The following is an 18,919-nucleotide window of genomic DNA, read 5'->3' as shown; positions in this document are numbered from 1 at the left end:
CAGTTCTCACCTGAAATTACCAATCATGTGCCCTTAGGGAAATCAACCTTATCAGGTCTCAGTTTCCCCCAGGGGATGATGAAATCTGAGTCTGATCTCTTCAGTAACGGCTACTGTTGCTGGGGAAGAACACACATAGATAGGTTGGATATTTATATTAAATGCATTTAGTGCCACAAAGATGAGTGACATGAAAATTCAGCAAGAAAAGACAGAGGAGGCTTGCAGAAACTATTCAGTCTGTGAGCTCACTTTTGTAAAGAACCATTGGCTTTTAAGTTTCCCAGACAAATGTCAGACTCCCAGGGCTCAGACTGTTGGGGTCTGAGAAGTTACCTCTGTGATGGAGAGTGTGGCTGGAATGCCACACTTTCTGACAATTCATGCTCGAAGCTCCTGTGGTGGGAGGGGACATCTTGTGTATGTGAGAGAGATGAAATCAAATATTGAGCCCCCCACCCATGGTGGGGGGAAAGAAACACGCAGAAAGGAATGTGTCTTTCCTAAGTGGAAGGGTTTGGAAGTTCAGGTCCAAGTCAGAATATTAGAGCAGGGAGCTGTGCCTATGTCACTGAACACAATTTCCTCACTTTGTAAACGAAGGAACCAAGATCCAGCACAATTCGTGTTAGACACAACCCAATTTGTGTTTAGAGCAAGGGTAAGCATTAAGCTCCGGAATGGAGTGGAAAGGATAAGGAAGATGTGGCTCATCGTGGCGTTGTCCAGCTCCCTGTCCAGTTCCCGACACAAAGCAGGTGCTTCATTAACATTGGTCACGTGACCAACCAACTGCCTGATCGGACTGAATGCACAGATGCTGTGTTCCTACCTTGCGTCCCCTGGTAACCAGCTGGACCCACATGCCATCCGTTTCACACAGGGGATTGTTTCATTGGAGAAGCTTGAAGCCTCTCTACTTGCTGAGAGTTCTCTTGGCTGAGAGACACTTTGCTTCCTCCAAGTGTCGCTTCCTCTTGGTTGATACTAAGGGGTAAATACCAAAGACTGACAGGATGTCTGTGGTGTAGCAGGGCAGAGAACTGGAGTTTCCTTAGTTGTAACTGTGGACTTGGCAGCAATAACAGAGCGAAGACGGGTAGTCAGATGCCATGGTGTGCTGGGCCAGCAGTTGCGAACAGTGAGCCCTGCTCCTGTCATTGTGGAGGAGATTCGATTTCTTTAATTTTCCAGTGTCACTGGAGAATCAAAGCAAAAGAGAGCCATTATTTGACTTGTCTTTTTCAGAATCCATGGTTTCACCTCCTTCCTTCGACTGTGTCCTGCTGTGGCTGCTGCTACTCACAGGTAAGTCCGGCCATGGGCTTTCACAATTGGATGCTACACGATCAAGATGCAGGGATGGTCATCGCAATGTTTCCAATAGCAAGTTTGGAAGGAACCTCAGTGTCCACCAGCGGGGGAGCAGGTAGATGAGCTGTGATCTACACTGCAAATAGGGGAGGCCGACGACACACAGCGATACGGAATGCCTCTAAGTCCGAAGGTCAGATGAAATAAGAAGGCGCAGAAGGACACGTGTATCAGACTTCTATTTGTGTATGTGTGATGCAGGGAGTGGGAATATGTGAATGCTTCTTAACGTATGGACTCTGGGAAGGGGAACTGGAAAACGGGAAGGAGCAGGGAGAGGGAGTATACTTCTCATATACCTTTTACACTGTTCAAATGTTTTACTATATATATATATTTGTTTATATACATATATATTTGTTAATATATATATGCAAAGGCAATTAATTTTAAACCTCACGATAGCCTGTGAATTGTTTCAAACACACAAGCTTCTTATTCAGCCAGTGGTTATTATTCATCATGTGCTGAGGGCTTAAAAAGAGAGCAAGGGGCGCCTGGGTGGCTCAGTTGGTTAAGCATCTGCTTTCTGCTCAGGTCATGATCTCAGGGTCCTGGATGGAGCCCCGCATCAGGCTTCCTGCTCAATGGGGAGCCAGTTTCTCCCTCTCCCTCTGCCTGCCACTCCCCATGCTGTGCTCTCTTTCTCCCTCTCAAATAAATAAGTAAAGTCTTTAAAAACCAAAAAAAGAGAGAGAGAGATCTTTATATCAAGTTAACTGCCTTTCATCCATGAGCAAGCAGCCCACTAGCCCAGACTGGTGAGCTGTTCTCCCGGCTGACAGTGACTCATTGTCTGATTATCTATTTCCATCAGCCTTGCCCTCCAGTGTTCACAGGGCTGGACCACAATTCTCTCTTAGGGCACTGGTTCTCAAAGTGAGTTTCCGAGACCAACCATCTCAACAGCTCCTGGGAACTTGCTGGAAATTCAAATTCATATACCCCCCTCCCGGACCTATTGAGTCAGGAACTCTAGAAGTTGAGCCCACCCATCTGTGTTTTAATAAGCCTTCCCTGTGATTCTGATGCTCCTCAAGTCTGAGAATCATTGTCATAATGACTCATCCTCCAAACGGGACAGTTGCACTGGTTTCCTTTTTATTCTATAAGGCATTACTTGCAATTTTCTTGAAATGGACCAACCTCACTCACTCATTGCTTGGGTCTTGCTCTCTTTCCCTCTTTATTCAGGGTCTTTGGAAGGGGTATACGTAGCTGAAGTGGGTCAGAATGCTGATCTGCCCTGCACCTACACTCCCAACCCTTCTGAGGATCCTGTGCCTGTCTGCTGGGGCAGGGGAGCCTGTCCGGTGTTTGAATGTCATAGTATGGTGCTCAGCACAGACGGAAGGAACTTGAAATATCAGACATCCAACAAATACCATCTGAAGAGGAGTATCCACAAAGGAGATGTGTCCTTGACTATAGAGAACGTGACTCTAGCCGACAGTGGGATCTATTGCTGCCGGATCCAGTTCCCAGGCCCAATGAATGATAAAAAATTAAACCTGGAGTTGGTCATCAAACCAGGTGAGTGGACCTTTGCATGCCTTCTTGAATAAAATCACCTGCAGGTAATATTAAATATACTGATTGGTCGCCCTTCTGATCTCTCCAGTTAGAGCCCCGCTTGTCCATCTGTCCCTAAGACCTCAAGTTTAGCAGACTCCACCAGCGATGCCCAGCCACTTTTAACTCCCTTCATCTATTTTAAAACTCATGGACAGGATCTATAGAATGGGAGGAAAGGTCAAGATTGGTGGTTCAAGAGCCTGATTGTTTATTGAAATCACCTGGAAAGCTTTTAAAGACCTACATAGCTCCTTGGTCCCCACCCATGAACCACAGAAATCAGCATCTCTGGAGGCAGAGTCCTGAGCACTAGGATTTTACAAAGTCTACCTTCAATGATTATCCCCCTCACCGTGCAGCCAGGATCGAGAACCGTCAGATGGTGTACAAGTCAGGTACCTGTGCTCATGTGTTTGAAGATTTATAGAGCATACAGTGTGTGGCTGATGGAGCAGAGTTAAAATCCAACTTTGCCTCTTAACTATCTGCCATCTTGGGCAAGTTATTTAAACTCTGTGAACTCCTCCTCTATGAAATATGGTAATTCCTACCACACAGCCCCCCTGGGAGGATTTTACGAGGTGTTTGTGAAAAACATTTAGCATGGCCATTTGGGTGGCTGCTAGTTCCATCATTAACGATTAGACTGTGGCAGTGATGACTGTAACACTCCTCTGCCCCACACCTCAGGAGTGTCGTACATGCTCAAGGAAGGTGTCAGGTAGGTTTGGCAGTTGGCCATGTGCTTCTCTTTATTTGTTGCATTTCGTATTTTTTCTGCTGCCCCTTTGATTCCCTGCCACAAGCTCTCTGCTCTCAGAAGGGCTGCATCCTTATGTTGGTTTCTGATATTAGCCAAGGTCACCTCTGCTCGGACTCCATGGACAGACTTCACCGCAGCCTTTCCACGGGTGCTCACCACCAAGGGACGTGGCACAGGTAATGATACCGGAAGCGTAGCACGAAGCCTTTGGGTATTTTCAGAGTTCAGAGGATTTTGAGTATGAGAAAGAGACGAGAAAAGGGTTTGAGTGGAGGCCTGAACGTCCCTGTGGACTTGAGTGAGATGTGTGTGGGGAGAGGGGAGGTGAGGACAAACCTCTACTGGGAAAAAGGAGCCCTGAGCTAGGCTTCAGAATTAGTCACAAGTACCTCTGTGACCCGGGCTGAAAACTTTCACTTCCCTGGATCTCTGCTTCTTGTTTTGTCCAAAGAGAGGTTTGGAGACTTTAACTTTTGTGACCTAGTAAAATTCCCTCTGCCTCTAAAAACATAATTGTGGTGATCCACATATTTTTCCAAATAAGAAAAAAAAATTCTACTAATGCCATTATTGCATTAAAAAAGACATGCTTTTAAATTAAATACATTTAGTCTAATGAAAAACTCATTGCGTTGCCTTTATTTTCCAACTGACTCCCAGACTGGGATGTTTTGGCATGAAGTGGCTCCAGTTTGTGTTTGGGGTTGGACCTGGAGATTTCAAGAATCTCTTCTAACTAGAATGAAGCCCATCCTCTTTCGATTCCAGCCTTGGAAAGAGCAGCTAAACTCTTTCAGTAATTCAGCAAGGACTTCTTCAAGCTGCCCTGGTAGAGAAGATAGGGTCAAAAGAGCAGACTGAGGGTTTCACTGAGCAGGGAGATTAATCTTAAATGTCTCCTGTCAGATTTCTGGTCCTTCTTATACTCTCTGGAGCTCAGTCTTCCATTCAGTAAGATAAGGGTAATAACGGGTAGGTCCCATATTTTAATCTCAGAAACCTCCTAAGTCCCACCTTGTGAGATTTAACTAAGAAAGGGTGTCTCAAGTGGTTAGCCCAGTATTTGATCACAGCATGTACTCAGTTATTGTCTTTAATGTTGCCAGTAAGATCTGGAGGCAGAATGAGGTTGTGGTTAAGTACCTCAGTGCTGGGGCTCCGCTACCAGCCCTTCATACTAGCTTTGTGAGTGTGAAGTAAAATTGCTCAAAATCTGTGAGGCTCAATTTTCTTACCTCTACTTTGGGTGTTTTCTCAGGACCTATTGCCTAAGATTGTTGTAAAAATTGAGTGTGACAATGTATGCAAAATGTTCAGTGTCATACCTGGCCCACAGAAAACCCTCGAATATTAGTTATTATTATAAGTATTAACTTCAGCTCTCTACTGGTTTAATCTTTGGTGATTCTTTAGTCATTGGTAGCCAACATCTCTTATGAGAGGGAGAACATTAAATATGGTGAAACAAGATGACAACCGTCATCCCAAAAGGAATTTAAAGTGGATTTTAAAAATTCCTTTAAAAAGGAATTTAAAAACCACATTGATGGAACTGCTAAGTAAACATGAATCTTAACCACGCACAAGGTTTTCTTTTTTTTTTTTTTTTTTTAATTTTATTTGTTTATTTGACAGAGAGAGAGAGCACAAGGAAGGGGAGTGGCAGGCAAAGGGAGAGGATTAAGTACAATCCCTGATGAGCAAGAAGCCCAACATGAAGCTCAATCCCAGGACCCTAAGATCATGACATGAGCTAAAGGCAGACTCTTAACTGACTGACCACCCAGGCACCCCTATTGTTTTTTTTTAAATTTATTTTTTATTTATTTTCAGCATAACAGTATTCATTATTTTTGCACCACACCCAGTGCTCCATGCAACCTGTGCCCTCTATAATACCCACCACCTGGTACCCCAACCTCCCACCCCCTACCCCATCAAAACCCTCAGATTGTTTTTCAGAGTCCATAGTCTCTCATAGTTCACTTTCCTTTCCAATTTCCCCCAACTACCTTCTCCTCTCTATCTCCCCATGTCCTCCATGCTATTTGTTATGCTCCACAATTAAGTGAAACCATATGATAATTGACTCTCTCTGCTTGACTTATTTCACTAAGCATAATCTCTTCCAGTCCCATCCATGTTGCTACAAAAGTTGGGTATTCATCCTTTCTGATGGAGGCATAATACTCCATAGTGTATATGGACCACATCTTCCTTATCCATTCGTCTGTTGAAGGGCATCTTGGTTCTTTCCACAGTTTGGCGACCGTGCCATTGCTGCTATAAACATTGGAGTACAGATGGCCCTTCTTTTCATGACATCTATATCTTTGGGGTAAATACCCAGTAGTGCAATTGCAGGGTCATAGGGAAGCTTTATTTTTAATTTCTTGAGGAATCTCCACACTGTGTTGGAGGGGATGTGGAGAAAGGGGAACCCTCTTACACTGTTGGTGGGAATGCGAGTTGGTGCAGCCTCTTTGGAGAACAGTGTGGAGATTCCACACGCAAGATTTTCTAATGTAAATCCAGGTTCTGCTTCCCTGTAATTAACCCTAGTCAATATTTATTGATGCCCATGTTCCCATTCAGGGCTCTAGTGTTCTTTACAACGTCACTGCCAAGTGGGCATTCACTGTATGCCCACACACCTTCCTCCTGAGCTAGTGCATTTCCTCAGGGTTGTCCATATCATAAACAAGTCCTTTTCCCTTTAGTTTTTACTTTTTAGTTCCTTTCCTCTAGGGCAACAACGATGGGGTCTCCCCTTGTAAGTCAACTTGGTGTAGGTATACATACCTTTTCTTTTAATGTGGAATGTGGGTACATTGAATATGTTTGCTATTAAGTGGAGTGGAGCCTTAATAAGTAAAGGTTCCAAGGGTCTTGGAAGCTGCTAAACATGCTTTGAACACAAAACATTGTCATGTCTCTTCAACCTGAAGGAGGTGGAGCCAGGTCATGGTGAGTCCTCAGCTCTGGAGATTGACTTGGTTTGAATCTCAGGTTTGCCAAATTACTGGTTGTGTGATCTTATGCCAAGTACCTCTCTGAGACTCAGGTTCTTCTTTTGAAAAGTGGAAAAATAACAGTACTACTATATTGTGGTGAAGATTGAAAGATATGTGAATAAAGTGCTAAGCACCATGTGTGGCAGGTAATACGTGCTAGATGGTAACGATAGATTTATATGCTCTGAGACCATCTCATCCTGCCCTCAAAGCCCCCTCCACTCCAGCCAAGTCTTGGGTTCTCTAGGAAAACTAATGCATATTTTTTTTAACTGTCCTACTCACCTTGGTTGATGGTTATCTATATGAAATTAAGCTGTGATAATCAATAAAACAGTACTCTTGGGTTATTTTCACTGTAAATTGATTTTTTTTTAAAGAGGAGAAGTCAGTCTTACCATTTAGAGCAAGAGAAATAATTACAGGGAAGCAGAAACTGGAATTACATTAGAAAATCTTGTGTGTGGTTAGATTCATGTTTACTTAGCAGTTCCACCAATGTGGTTTTTATACTTTAAATTCCTTTTGGGTAGTAAAAAGAGCAGAGGCAAGTGGAAGAGAATCTCTTTTATTTCCTTTTTTTAAAAAATGTATTCAGGCTGAGAGTATTAAAATTTTAATATTAAAATCATGGTTTATTAAACCAGGGGTTTTATATGAAAGGACTTGGGCTTTCAGGCTTCTAGAAAGTGGCCATGACATTTAAAAAGTTTCAGAGCCTCTGACTCAGCCAGAGACATGAACAGGCATCCTTAAGTTCCCCAAAGCTGACATTCTATATTGATTTTTTTAGAAGGCAGCATCTGTGAGGTCAGGGCCTGTGCCCAGGCTGTTGGCAGCTCTGTACCCCATGCCTGGTATAGAGTAAGGGTGTAGACCATGTTCATCGAATAGATAGACAGATGAATAAGTAAATGGGTAAGAAGGAAAAAAAGGTGAGCTGGCAACTGGGCAGTGTGTCCACTTGGAAGTGACCGTGCCAAGGTGAGGGTTGTTGAAGGCAGCATGGGAGTGTCTGTTTGAAGCCATGCAGACCTAAACCGGAAGGCCATTTCTGTTATTCACTAAGCTCCATTACCCTGAGTAAGTCTGTTCCCTTCTGAATTTTCAGCTTCTTCATCTAAGTAATGGAGCTAATAGTCCCTACTTTAGGATAACTGTTTTGAATGCTAAATGAGATACTTTGCTCAAAGAATTTAGCACAATGTCTGTTCATGGTAAATTAGAGCTATTGTTATTATTATTTTCATTTTTAGGCAACCAAATACCCTGTCTCCCTCTTAATGAGTAAACGTTAAACTTTTTCAAGAAAATTAACTTCTGTTATATTTTAAAGTCTAATTAAAATATAACGCCTGCTTGAGTGATATCAATGTTGTTGGAATTCTGCAGTCCTCTTTGGGGCCCTGTGGACACAACAAAGCATATATTCAACAGAGGTCTTCCTGGCAGAGGTCTCCTTTTTATTGCACCTAAAGAGCTGGGTTCATTATCTGGTTAAAAAAATTTGGTCACCCTAGGGGCACCTGGGTGCCTCAGTGGGTTAAGCCTCTGCCTTTGGCTCAAGTCATGGTCTCAGGGTCCTTGAGATCAAGCCCTGCATCAGGCTCTCTGCTCAGTGGGGAGTTTGCTTCCCCCTCTCCCTCTGATTGCTTCTCTGTCTACTTGTGATTTCTCTATGTGTCAAATAAATAAATAAAATCTTAAAAAAAAATTTGGTCACCCTAAAATTGCTTTGCAGGTATTTAAAAAATTTTATTGGTCTTGTGATTAATTATTGTGATGAGTATAAAGTAGATTTAATTTCAAATAAAATTATAGGTGTCTTTAGGATTTTTTAAAAGTTAGATAAAAGAAAAAATTCCTGACCATTCTATTGGCTTTTTTTTTCTCTTTATGGCAGAGACTCAGACACTGGAGGGCCTCCATGATAAGGAACACACTGTAAGTGCATTTGTATGCCTGTGTGTGTGTGTGCATGTGTATATGTGTGTTAACTTCATGCTCAACTCAGAGAAAAGAAAGTTCAGCTTTAGTCCTTCTTGTTTGCTCTCTGCTTGGGGAAAAAAAAAAAATGCCTTAGTCTCCCTTAGCCTCAGTGCCCTTGGCTGATGATGCCAGTTCCAACTGCATAGGCCTGTTGTAAGGGTAGAATAAGGGAATATACGTAAAATGCCTGGCACGTAGTAAGTGTCAGAAAACCAAAACGAGGAAGCACTACTCTCTTGTCCCTCTTCTCCTATTTCACAACTGTATGACCCTGTGGAGGGTTCAAAGACCCTCCATCTCCCTAGAGTGTATTTCTTCTCATTTCCATGGCAAGCCCAATGAAAAAGATTATTTAAATTTATTACTATATGACAAGACAGCAGTCAGGAATATTGTAAGCCAAGAATTTCTATATCCACCTATAAATAAATCAATATTTTAATTAACCACAAATTTAGTGTCTCCCACCTTCTCAGAGTAAAAGGAAATCCCCTAGATAGCAAGCTTATAGTGGCAACTTAGAAATTTTGGGGGGACATATCCAGGAGTCTGCCTTCATTTAACCAAGTCCCCTACTTGTGTGTTTACAACCAAGGCTCAGTACTCTGTGTTTGCCCCTCTCTGTGACCAAGGACTGACTCTAAGTACCTCTGTATATCTATAGTATTTAATGCACAGTACCTTGCAATTAACACTCCTGTAGTACATGTTTATTGAATAAGTGCAGGATTTAATTTCTTTGACTTCTTTGTTTTAAATGTGTTCCCTATTATTGTTTTTAAACGGGAACATGGACTAAAATTTTGGAAGCAAAAGAATTTTCTGAGTCTCAGTTAAACAATTAAACAGTTCAGTGGATCAGAGCGATAGCCATAATAGTAACCACTGCTAACGCTGTGCTGAGCATTTTATATTTCTTATCACTTAATTTTTCCAAGGAGTCTATATGATGGTGGGAGACCTGGGATTTGAACCCAAGACTGTCTGGCTGTAAAGGTCTGGCTTTTAAATCACTGTCTTTCTGTGAATATGGGCGTTTCTCTGCAAGACACCAAGTTTTGACCGCTCTGAAACTCTCTGGAACACCAGGGCCCTTGAATGAATGGAGTTCCACTCTAAAGCCCATTTTTATTTGGGACGGGAGGGGAGTCCATTTACTAAGGGCTCCTTGTGCCCCCAACAGCATAGAAGTGACACATTTTATTGCCTTACTATCTGTGAAGAGTATGCTCATTGCTTTCTTTGGGGGTGTAAGGCCTGTCTGCAAGGAGACAGATCAGAGACGTCTCAAGGTCCCTGCCCTCCTGTGGTGCTATGAAAGGGACGGTCTGATGCACAAGTCATGAGACTGGCTGAGCACACAACTGGTTTCCTGCCACCTGCTACAGTTCTCTTTGTGTTTCCATAGCAAATACCCACGTGGGCTACTGAGTTACAAGACGCTGGTGCGACCACTAGAATGGGAGTCTACATTGGAGCAGGGGTCTCCGCCGGGCTGGCTCTTCTCCTTATCACTGGTGCTTTAATTCTCACATGTAAGTTGGTTGATGTTGCTTCTCTCTCCCTCTGATGTTAGAAAAGGAACCAACAGGGTGTCTGGGTGGCTCAATTGGTTAAGTGTCTGCCTTCAGCTCAGGTCATGATCCTGGAGTCTTGGAATCGAGTCCCGCAATGGGCTCCCTGCTCAGGGGGGAGTCTGCTTCTCCCTCTGGCCCTCCCCCCTCTCATGCTCTGTCTCTCTCTCTCTCTCATTCTCTCTCTCAAATAAATAAATAAAAATTTTAAAAAAGAACCAACACAAACCTAGATAGAAATATAAGTTTATACTTATACCTGAAGGTGATATAACTGAACACCCTGTAGTCCTCCCAAACCTACCAATAATAATAGCTATTTTTTACTCAGTGCTTACCATGTAATATGCAGGCATTGTGCTAAATGTTTTTACCTACATTTTATTATCACCATCTTATGCAGTAGGTAGTATTTATCACCATTTTATCATGCAGGAAGTATAGCTACAAGAGAGTAAGTCACTTTGCCACGGTTTCAGAATCCCTAAGAGGCAAAGCTGGAATTCAGACCCAAGCAGGCTGATTCGAGCACCTAGTCTCTTACCTTTGGCTAAGAACAAAAACCTCTTTAAATCATGAATTAGGCTTATTAGGAAGCACAAAAACAAAACTCATTTCTTTCTGTGCATTTTCCTATCTTATTTATGCCTCAGGCATAGGTCTTTAGGGAGAAGTGGCAAGTCCTGTTTCCGATGGGTCATGGGCCAGGATTTGTACATTTGTGTTTTGCTCCTTCACTGCATTTGTACACACATTATTATTTAAGTGATTTTTATTTAAAAAATCTTCTTAAGTTATGGTTTATTATACTTTAACTGCATATTTAAAGTATGTCCAACTTGATGAATTTCAACATGGAAGTCTATCACGACCTTTAAGACTCAACCAATGGCATCACCCCAGAAGCCTCACACACTGTTGTAATTATGATATATTCTCTTCTCTTTGAGGGCAGAGACTAAGGCCTTATACTCCATGGCTTAGTACATTCTAACAGCCTTTCCTACTCTACTTAAACATGCATAGTGGGTGACCAGCTGTCCCAGGTTTGCCCGGAAATGATGGGGTTCCTAGGATGTGGGATTCCAGTGCTAAAATTGGGACAGAGATTGGAAAATCAGGATGAATTGGTCACCCTAGTTGTGTGGCTTAAAGCTGATGAGTGCTTTATGCATATTAAATTCTCATAATTACTCTACTGACAAAGATACTAGTATTATTCCAATTTACCAAATGGAGAACTAAGGTGCTGTCCAAAGTCATACGGTTAATTGATAGATATGGAATCTGAAGACAAGATTCTCCTCTTCTTCACCATTATGCTATTCTGCCATTATTGGTAAATGGATTGTTCAAAGAAAAAATCTCCCCATCCACACTTACCTGAGTTTACTGAGAGGTAGCGGGGGTGGGGGTTCATGGATTGATCACAAGGATGTAAAGCCTACAAGTTGATAAAGAGCAGTAATAGCACTCATTACCTTTTTGAGTTCTGCCATGGGCTGGATATTAGGGGCCGTTCTAGTCTGTGTAAAGAGGTTTGAAGTGAGGTTTCTTCTCATTGGGGGAAGTCTGACACTTTGTACCCACATCTTTATTACTCCAAAGACATGGTTACCTAGAAGAACAGATGGGAAAGTCATGTTTGATTTGTGATATTTTCCCTAGAAGTTGCTGGAGAAAATCTTAAAACCAAGGTGACAGGTGTTTAAGTCAGGATATCAAAGCCATTAATTGGCAACAATACAACTAGCAATCTTGTATCTTTCTAGTGCTCTCTTTGCAATGAACATCCATCCTCAGTACTACTCAAATCTCCCTCATTTCTCACTCAACTGATGAAGTATCAAAGACCTATTCCTTCTTTGCCTTAGCCAAGACTTCATTCTTCTTTTTACCCCTTTCTCTAGAATCATCCCGTAGACACCTCTGTCTTCATTGTCATCAATCTTTCAGCAATATTTAATCAAATCGACCCTCACTCATTCTAGAAAGTCTTCCTTCTCTGGGCTTATAGAACACCACTCTCCTACTTCATTGGCCAATACTTTTCAGTCATTTTTGTTATTTCTTTTTTCTGCTTCACCTTTAGATGTTGATACTCCTCAGGGCTGGCCCTTTCCCTTTCTTATACACCCTTTAGGTGATCTATATTTCGACAGGCTTAAATGTCATCCTTAATTTCCCTCTACAAGTCAGAGTGTCTGTACAGTTGATACCTCCACTTAGATGTCTCCCACATTTAACATGTCCAAAATGGAAGTCTAGAGTCCATATTCCACCTTCCCAGAACACAACTTCTGCCTCTCTGATCTTCCCCATTATAGCGTTTCACTACCATCCATCTGGTTGCTTAAGTCAAAGCCAGAGGCCATCCTTGAATCCTGTTTTCTCTTAACACAAAATTCAGTTTTAATTCCTGCAGACTTTCTCCAAAATACATGTAAAATCCATTCATTATTCTCATCTCTCTTGGTCACCACCTTCCTCTGATCTGAGGCATCATGATCTCTACTCACTTCTCCATTTTTTTTATGCCTCTTTTAATCTACTCTTCACACAGCAGCTAGTGTGATCTTAAAACCCAAATTAGCTCTCATATTTCTGCTCTCCAATTATTTCTAATAGGTCTTTGAATAAATTCCAAAATCTTGATTATGATGTAAAAGGTCCTTTGGAGCTAGCCCCAGCATACCTCTCAGACCTTATGTTGGGCCACTCCCTTATTTCAGTTTCAGGAACCCCCCATCATCTTTACCAGGGGTTACCAGGGTTTACCACCTCTGGTTGAATTCTCCCCCTGGCTCTTCACTTGGCTGACACATTCTCTTTGTTCAGAACTGAGCTTGAAGTTCACCTCTTCTGAGAGTTTTTTTTCCTGACCACACTCTCCATCATCTGTTCTAGAGCCTTATTAGTTCCACAATTTGAAATTATTATTTAAATGCCTGCCTCCCTAGAACACAACTTTGAAGAAGTCAGGGATCACAATTCACTTTTGCATCTCCAGTGCCTAGCATCCTACCAGGCACATAGTAGATGCTCCATATATTTGCCGAATGTAAGAAATGCATCTGTATTACTTACTAGCATAGTCTGTGTAACAAATCAAGACACACATTGATAGTTTGATTTATTTCAATCCAAAAGGAGACCAGATTTCCCTAAACACTCCCTGCCTCCAGTGAGTTCATTTTATTTCTTATCTCTTTTGTTTCATGAGAATATTTTTAATTGACTTTTCTTCTACTTTTTACCTAGGGTATTCTTATAGCAAAGAGAAGTTACAGAACTCAAGGTAAGAATAATGGGTGTTGTAGGGGAAGGTGAGAATGTTGGAGGCCCCTATGCTAAGATGGCTTTGCTCTTAGAAGTCCGGCCCTAGGATTTAAACTTAGACTTCTTTCTTACCTTAGGCATGGATTAATGCAATACTAATTAAACATGCTACTCTGTTTTTCTTTTTGATTTCTCTAGTTTCATGGCCTAAAGTTAAGGTGTAGAATTCATCTTGCTATTGATAGGAAATGCTTTTCTGTATAATAATTTTTTTTTCAATGAATTGACCCTTCGATGATTGAGCTACTGGGTTACAAAAGTGAGTGAGAAACCCAGAATCTACTCTTGGGCTTTTATAGATCAGCCCAGGCATTCTCAACTTATGTTCCTATTAGAATCATCTAGGGCATTGAACATATTGTTGCCAACCCCAGAGCAAATAAATCAGAATCTTTGGGGGTGGGACCTAAGCATAAGTGTTTTTCTAAAAAATTTCCAGGTGATTCTAACGTGGAAACAGGGTTGAGATCTACTGGTCTATTATACTGCAGTCTTGGTATCCATTTTTAACTATATGTATATGAATACATATACACACATGCACATACCTCCATGCTAAATACATAAAGCTTAAATAACTTCTAGTGGAATGTACTGATTTTTGGTACATGGGTAGAATGAAGTGTAAAAAAAAAAAAAGACTCTGCCCGTTGAATACTATCTAGACCATGAATAATTTTAGAGAAAGTAGAGATAGTAATTTATGAAGACAGATAATCTATAGTAATAAAGTCAAATAAGGCCAAATAAAATATTTAATTATCACTGGCTTTCTATCTTCTGTGTGAAGATTTGTTATTAGAGCTGAAATTTGAAATGTGATACTACACATAGGTAATATTTACATGAATTAGTTCATTATTTGGTTGAAATTATTTGGTAAAGTTATCTGGTTAACGTTCATCTCTATCTATATATGTAAGTTCCATAGAAAATTAGGGCACTCTTGCCACATTAGTTTCCCTACCTCTTGATAGAGAACATGATGCTTAGTAGGCACTTTATCTGATGACTGAGCGAATAAATGCTCCTTATGGCAGCCCTGTGAAATAGAATGCTTATTATTCCCATTTTACAGATGACAACACTGAGATACGAAGTTTACTAACACGCCACCTCCATGGGATTTTTGTGTATTGTTCACTGCAGCATTTCTTGCTTCCTGGAATAGTGTCTAACATCCTAAATATTTCTTGATTGAGTGAGTGAAAAAAGAAACAACCAACCACCCAGTTTGTCTAAGATACTATGGCTGGTAAGAGACAGAGATAGAATTCCAACTCAAGTCTGACTCGGTCCATAACATATTCATACTTTTTTCTTTTTGAAATTATTCAAGCCCATAGAAGAACTGAAGTTACCATACAAGGCACCATAGAACCTTTCAATGAAACCTGTGATTTAACATTTTGACATACTTGCTTGGTTTGTTTCTCTGTTTATATACACAGTTTTTTCCTGAACCATTTGTAAGGACATTTCAGGCATCTTCACACTTCACCTCAAGACTTCAGTCTGTCCCTCCATATAAAACCATGCCAATTTTGTACTTAAGAAAATGAAGATGAATTCAAATTTCCTTAATTATTCCACATGTTATTTTATTGCTGTTTTATGGCCTTTTCCTCCTAGTTAGGACCTGATTGGGGATCATGTACTACATTTGTTCATCCTCTTAACTGTATTCTGTGCTACCCAGGAGATGCTGAACTCAACTGGGACATTTCTTTCCACAGCCTCCTCACTTTGGGCAGCCCCCCTCCCTTGGGGTTAGCAAACACAGGAGCAGAAGGAATGCGCTCGCAGGAAAACATCTATGTCATTGAGGAGAACATATATGAAATGGAAGATCCATACGAATACTACTGCTATGTCCACAATGAGCAGCAATCCTGACAACCTAGAGGTTTAACCCTTTAAGTGCCACCAGATCCCACGACGTCATTTTTGAGCATAGTGTCATCTTTGAAAACTATGAAATGTGTCAAGTGATCAGTTTTAGAGACTCTGTCCATGGCCACCAAGCAGAGTTTTTACACTTTTTGATGATAATTAGCTCCCAGAGGGAGGGAACGGTGACCTGCCCTGCAGTTGGCACAACATGACTTCTGTGTTTCAGCCATCAGGGCTACCCAACTCAAAGACTACTAATTGGGACATTATAGCTCAAATGGGCTTTTATATAGAGTAAGAATTTTTAATATGCAGTCCCCGAAATGCCAGGAAATTCAGTCACATGACGGATCAACAGAGCTCCTGAAAATATAGGGAAAATTATGTGCTGAGATACGTGCGTGTCTTTTTGGGGACAGAAAGACAAAAGGGGCCGCTGATTTTCAAAGAGATCTGTGATCTATAAAAAGTTAAGAAGCTACTGGAGGAGGAGAGAGTCTCGAATGTTCTCTCTGAGTTTCAAGACTAGTGCTTCTTCTCTGAATATTGATTCTTTAACAGTAAGTACCACTGCAGAGCTCTCCTTTGCCAGTTAGGTAGACTGCCCAGCAGGTCCTGTGGTGTGGCAGGAGCTCCCAGAGAAAAAGGAAGTGTGCCTCCTGTGTGTTGCCAAGTTTTGTCTGGGGTGCACTCAACGGGAAACATCTCCCAACAACTTCTCCATTTATGGAGAGAACTGGAGCTCTGCTTTTATAGAAGAAGAAGCGGTAACTGGGACACACATTCTGGTGGAAAGAAGGCAAAGGGCTCCAACAGTCTAGATCAGCATCAAGTTCTTTGAGGGAAAGACTGTGCTTCTTCAGCTTCAATTTCAAGGTGGTAGCGACTTGGTTTATTTTACCCATTTTTTACCTGCCCAGTGCTCTCACAACTCACAGAAATTTATTAAACATCTTTGGAGTGAAAAAAACCTAAGAAAGGTAGCCTTCTGCAAAGTCTTTTCCATTGTAGGGTTTACATAGAGCTCTTCCAGAGAGCACACAGATAGTCCTAAGATCCCATATCTGCCCTTACCTGATCCCAGGTGGTGTTTGTTTCTTAGCTTCATTCCCAGCTCAGGCCTTTGGAAGCCTGTTACTCTTTTGTCTGTGTCGCCTTTCTTTTTCTTTTCTTTTCCTTTCTTTTTTCTCTTTTCTTTTTCTTCTCTTTCCCTTTCTCTTCTCCCTCTCTCTTTCTCTCTCTCTCTCTTTCACTCTCTCTTTCTCTTTCTTTCTTTCTTTCTTCTTCTTCTTTTTTTTTTTTTTTCTGGAGAGGGGCAGAGGAAAAGGAAGAGAAGGAATCTTAAGCAGGCTCCACAGCTGGCACGGAGTCCAATGTGGGGCTTGAGCTCTAAGATCATGACCTGAGCTAAAATTGAGTCAGATACTTAACCAACCGAACCATCCAGGTACCCCTGGATCCCCCTTTCTGCTGAGCCTCCTCAGCACATAAATAATCAACAATAAAGTCCTGTTGCTGCCTTAAAACTGCTCCTCCCCACGTAATAATTAAACGGCTACCATGCTGTATGCAGAAAATGTTGGTCACCAACGATATAGGCAGCCTGTTTGTTTCTAGGAGTCTTTCTGGCAGTCTTGTGTGAGTTATAATGTTCAGGCTGCATTTAGACAGTTTTGGGAAGTACTGCCTTTCTATAGAGAGATATATAAGGGAGATCATTTTGCAATGATAGGCATTGCATTGCATTGATAGGCAGCAGCTCTCATACAAGACTAAGAATTAATTATAAGTATTTTAAAGTTATGAAATTCTAGAGGGAAGGGATTTCAGAACTTATTGAGATCGACTCAATGGTTTCCCCAGCAGAAAGAAATTCTTATCCTACAAAAATCTTTAAACAAGGGTAATGTAGCCAGGATGATCATTGCAACAGTACTTGTAAGAGACTTTTCACCACCTGGGGAATCGTTGGTTATTGTGATGTCAACATGCTGGTGCAGTTAAAAAGAATTAAGTGGTGTTAATTCATCACTGAACTGTTTTCCTAATTCAATGAATATTTAAATGTCTACTATATGCCAGATGTTCTGGTGCTGAGGTCATAAAGAGAGACCAAACAGACTTATCCTTGACCCCACAGAACTCATTTGATCTGACATAAGGTGGATTCATTCCATTCATTCAGTCATTGAGCATTTACTGGTACCTACTTTGTGCCAGACACTGTTCTTCTCTCTAGAAATACGGCAGTGAGGGAAACGGACAAAATTCCTGCTCTCATGGAGTTTATATTACTTGTTAGAGGAGAACACTATATTGTAAACAAAAGAAAAAAATTCTGGAACAATGTATGTAGTAGATGCTCATTTTTTCTTTTGCCTTTAAAAAAATCTGGAAAAATACACCAAAATTAATACGGCTACCCCACAGGGGCAAATGGTCATGTGACAGACTTTGTCCTTTACGTGATTTTATAATTGTTGGAATTATTATTTTTTTTTTTGTAATAGAAAATTAGATTTAAGCATTATAGCACTGTTTTCCTGTTTGTCTTCCTGATCATAGGAAGAAATGAAGACTAGGTTAAGCTAGATTTAAGGTCAAGACTGGCAGCAAGCCAGGACTGGAATCCTGGTTTTCAGAGTAGAATCTCTTCTATGTCAATTATGTGGAAGGGGGAAGTTGGCAGAAAGGGGAACAAACCCCTACAAGGCTACTACAAAGAGCCCAGGAGATAAGTGGTAACTTAATTAAAAACAGTGTAATAAGATCGGATGTATAGCTTGCTCCTAGAAGCATCTCAGCATTTTTCCTCCACAGCTCTTCCACAGGAGACCCCCAGGACAGGGGCACTCCTTGACCATTTGAGACTGAAAAACATAGCAGGACTGTGTTTTATCTGCATATCACTTCTTCTAGACTTGGAATTCCCGAGGCAGAAGTTCCAAGCAGGTCAATGCCTCCTTAGTTGATTTTTGGGTACCCCATCATGTCCATTCTCATTTAAACTCAATTTTCATTTAAATATAAATTTGAAAAATTAAGCTGAACACAATTTTGTTTCCAGTTTCTATTCAGAAAGTCTGGATCCTTCTGGAGATAAGTATAGATAGATGTCCCAGAGCAGCAATTTTTAAGATTTTTTCCACCATCTTTTTCTGGGACTCAGTTGGGAAGTGGGGGAAAAGGAAAGCTGGATCATTTGGTCGAAAGGTTCACAAGCTTGAGGAGGGCTCATAGTCTGTTTTCACTGGAAAATCTGTGCCGAGAAGCATATGAGTCAGAAATGTTTTAGGCTTGTAGATTCTCTGTGTCATTTCTTCAGTAATGGTGACCACAGTTACAGAGGTCATTCCAAGTCACTCATTTACTCATTCACTCATAGCAGTGATAATCTT

General features: G+C 41.2%; 1 protein-coding gene across 3 annotated transcripts; it reads left to right on the top strand.

The window, feature by feature from the left end:
- Positions 1-958: 958 nt before the first annotated feature.
- On the top strand, positions 959-16,770 carry HAVCR2 (hepatitis A virus cellular receptor 2). Of its 3 annotated transcripts, none has more exons than XM_045079610.1 (8): positions 959-1,141; positions 1,249-1,308; positions 2,569-2,907; positions 3,805-3,888; positions 8,630-8,670; positions 10,124-10,250; positions 13,551-13,587; positions 14,707-15,356. In XM_045079610.1, exons 1-8 carry the CDS (start codon positions 1,108-1,110, stop codon positions 14,708-14,710), a joined length of 726 nt encoding a protein of 241 aa, XP_044935545.1. In that variant the 5' UTR covers positions 959-1,107; the 3' UTR covers positions 14,711-15,356. The 3 variants fall into 3 exon arrangements, with proteins under 3 accessions (XP_044935545.1, XP_044935544.1, XP_012902327.1); XM_013046873.2 differs by lacking the exon at positions 14,707-15,356 and adding an exon at positions 15,365-16,770 and having other exon boundaries at positions 962-1,141; XM_045079609.1 differs by lacking the exons at positions 3,805-3,888; positions 14,707-15,356 and adding an exon at positions 15,365-16,770 and having other exon boundaries at positions 960-1,141.
- Positions 16,771-18,919: the final 2,149 nt, after the last annotated feature.

This window comes from Mustela putorius, unplaced genomic scaffold (assembly GCF_011764305.1).
Source record: "Mustela putorius furo isolate JIRA1106 unplaced genomic scaffold, ASM1176430v1.1 tig00000407_pilon_pilon_pilon, whole genome shotgun sequence".
NCBI lineage: Eukaryota > Metazoa > Chordata > Mammalia > Carnivora > Mustelidae > Mustela > Mustela putorius.
The sequence above is the reverse complement of the archived record's forward strand: the minus strand, read 5'-3'. Positions and strand labels throughout refer to the sequence as shown.

What these genes read in the sequence shown, in the direction of transcription:
- HAVCR2 (XM_013046873.2), top strand. Translation starts at nt 1,108, where the DNA reads ATGCCATGGTGTGCTGGGCCAGCAGTTGCGAACA. An exon ending in TCCATGATAAGGAACACACT is followed by an intron (nt 8,671 to 10,123) that starts GTAAGTGCATTT and finishes GTGTTTCCATAG; the next exon opens with CAAATACCCACGTGGGCTAC. An exon ending in TGGTGCTTTAATTCTCACAT is followed by an intron (nt 10,251 to 13,550) that starts GTAAGTTGGTTG and finishes CTTTTTACCTAG; the next exon opens with GGTATTCTTATAGCAAAGAG.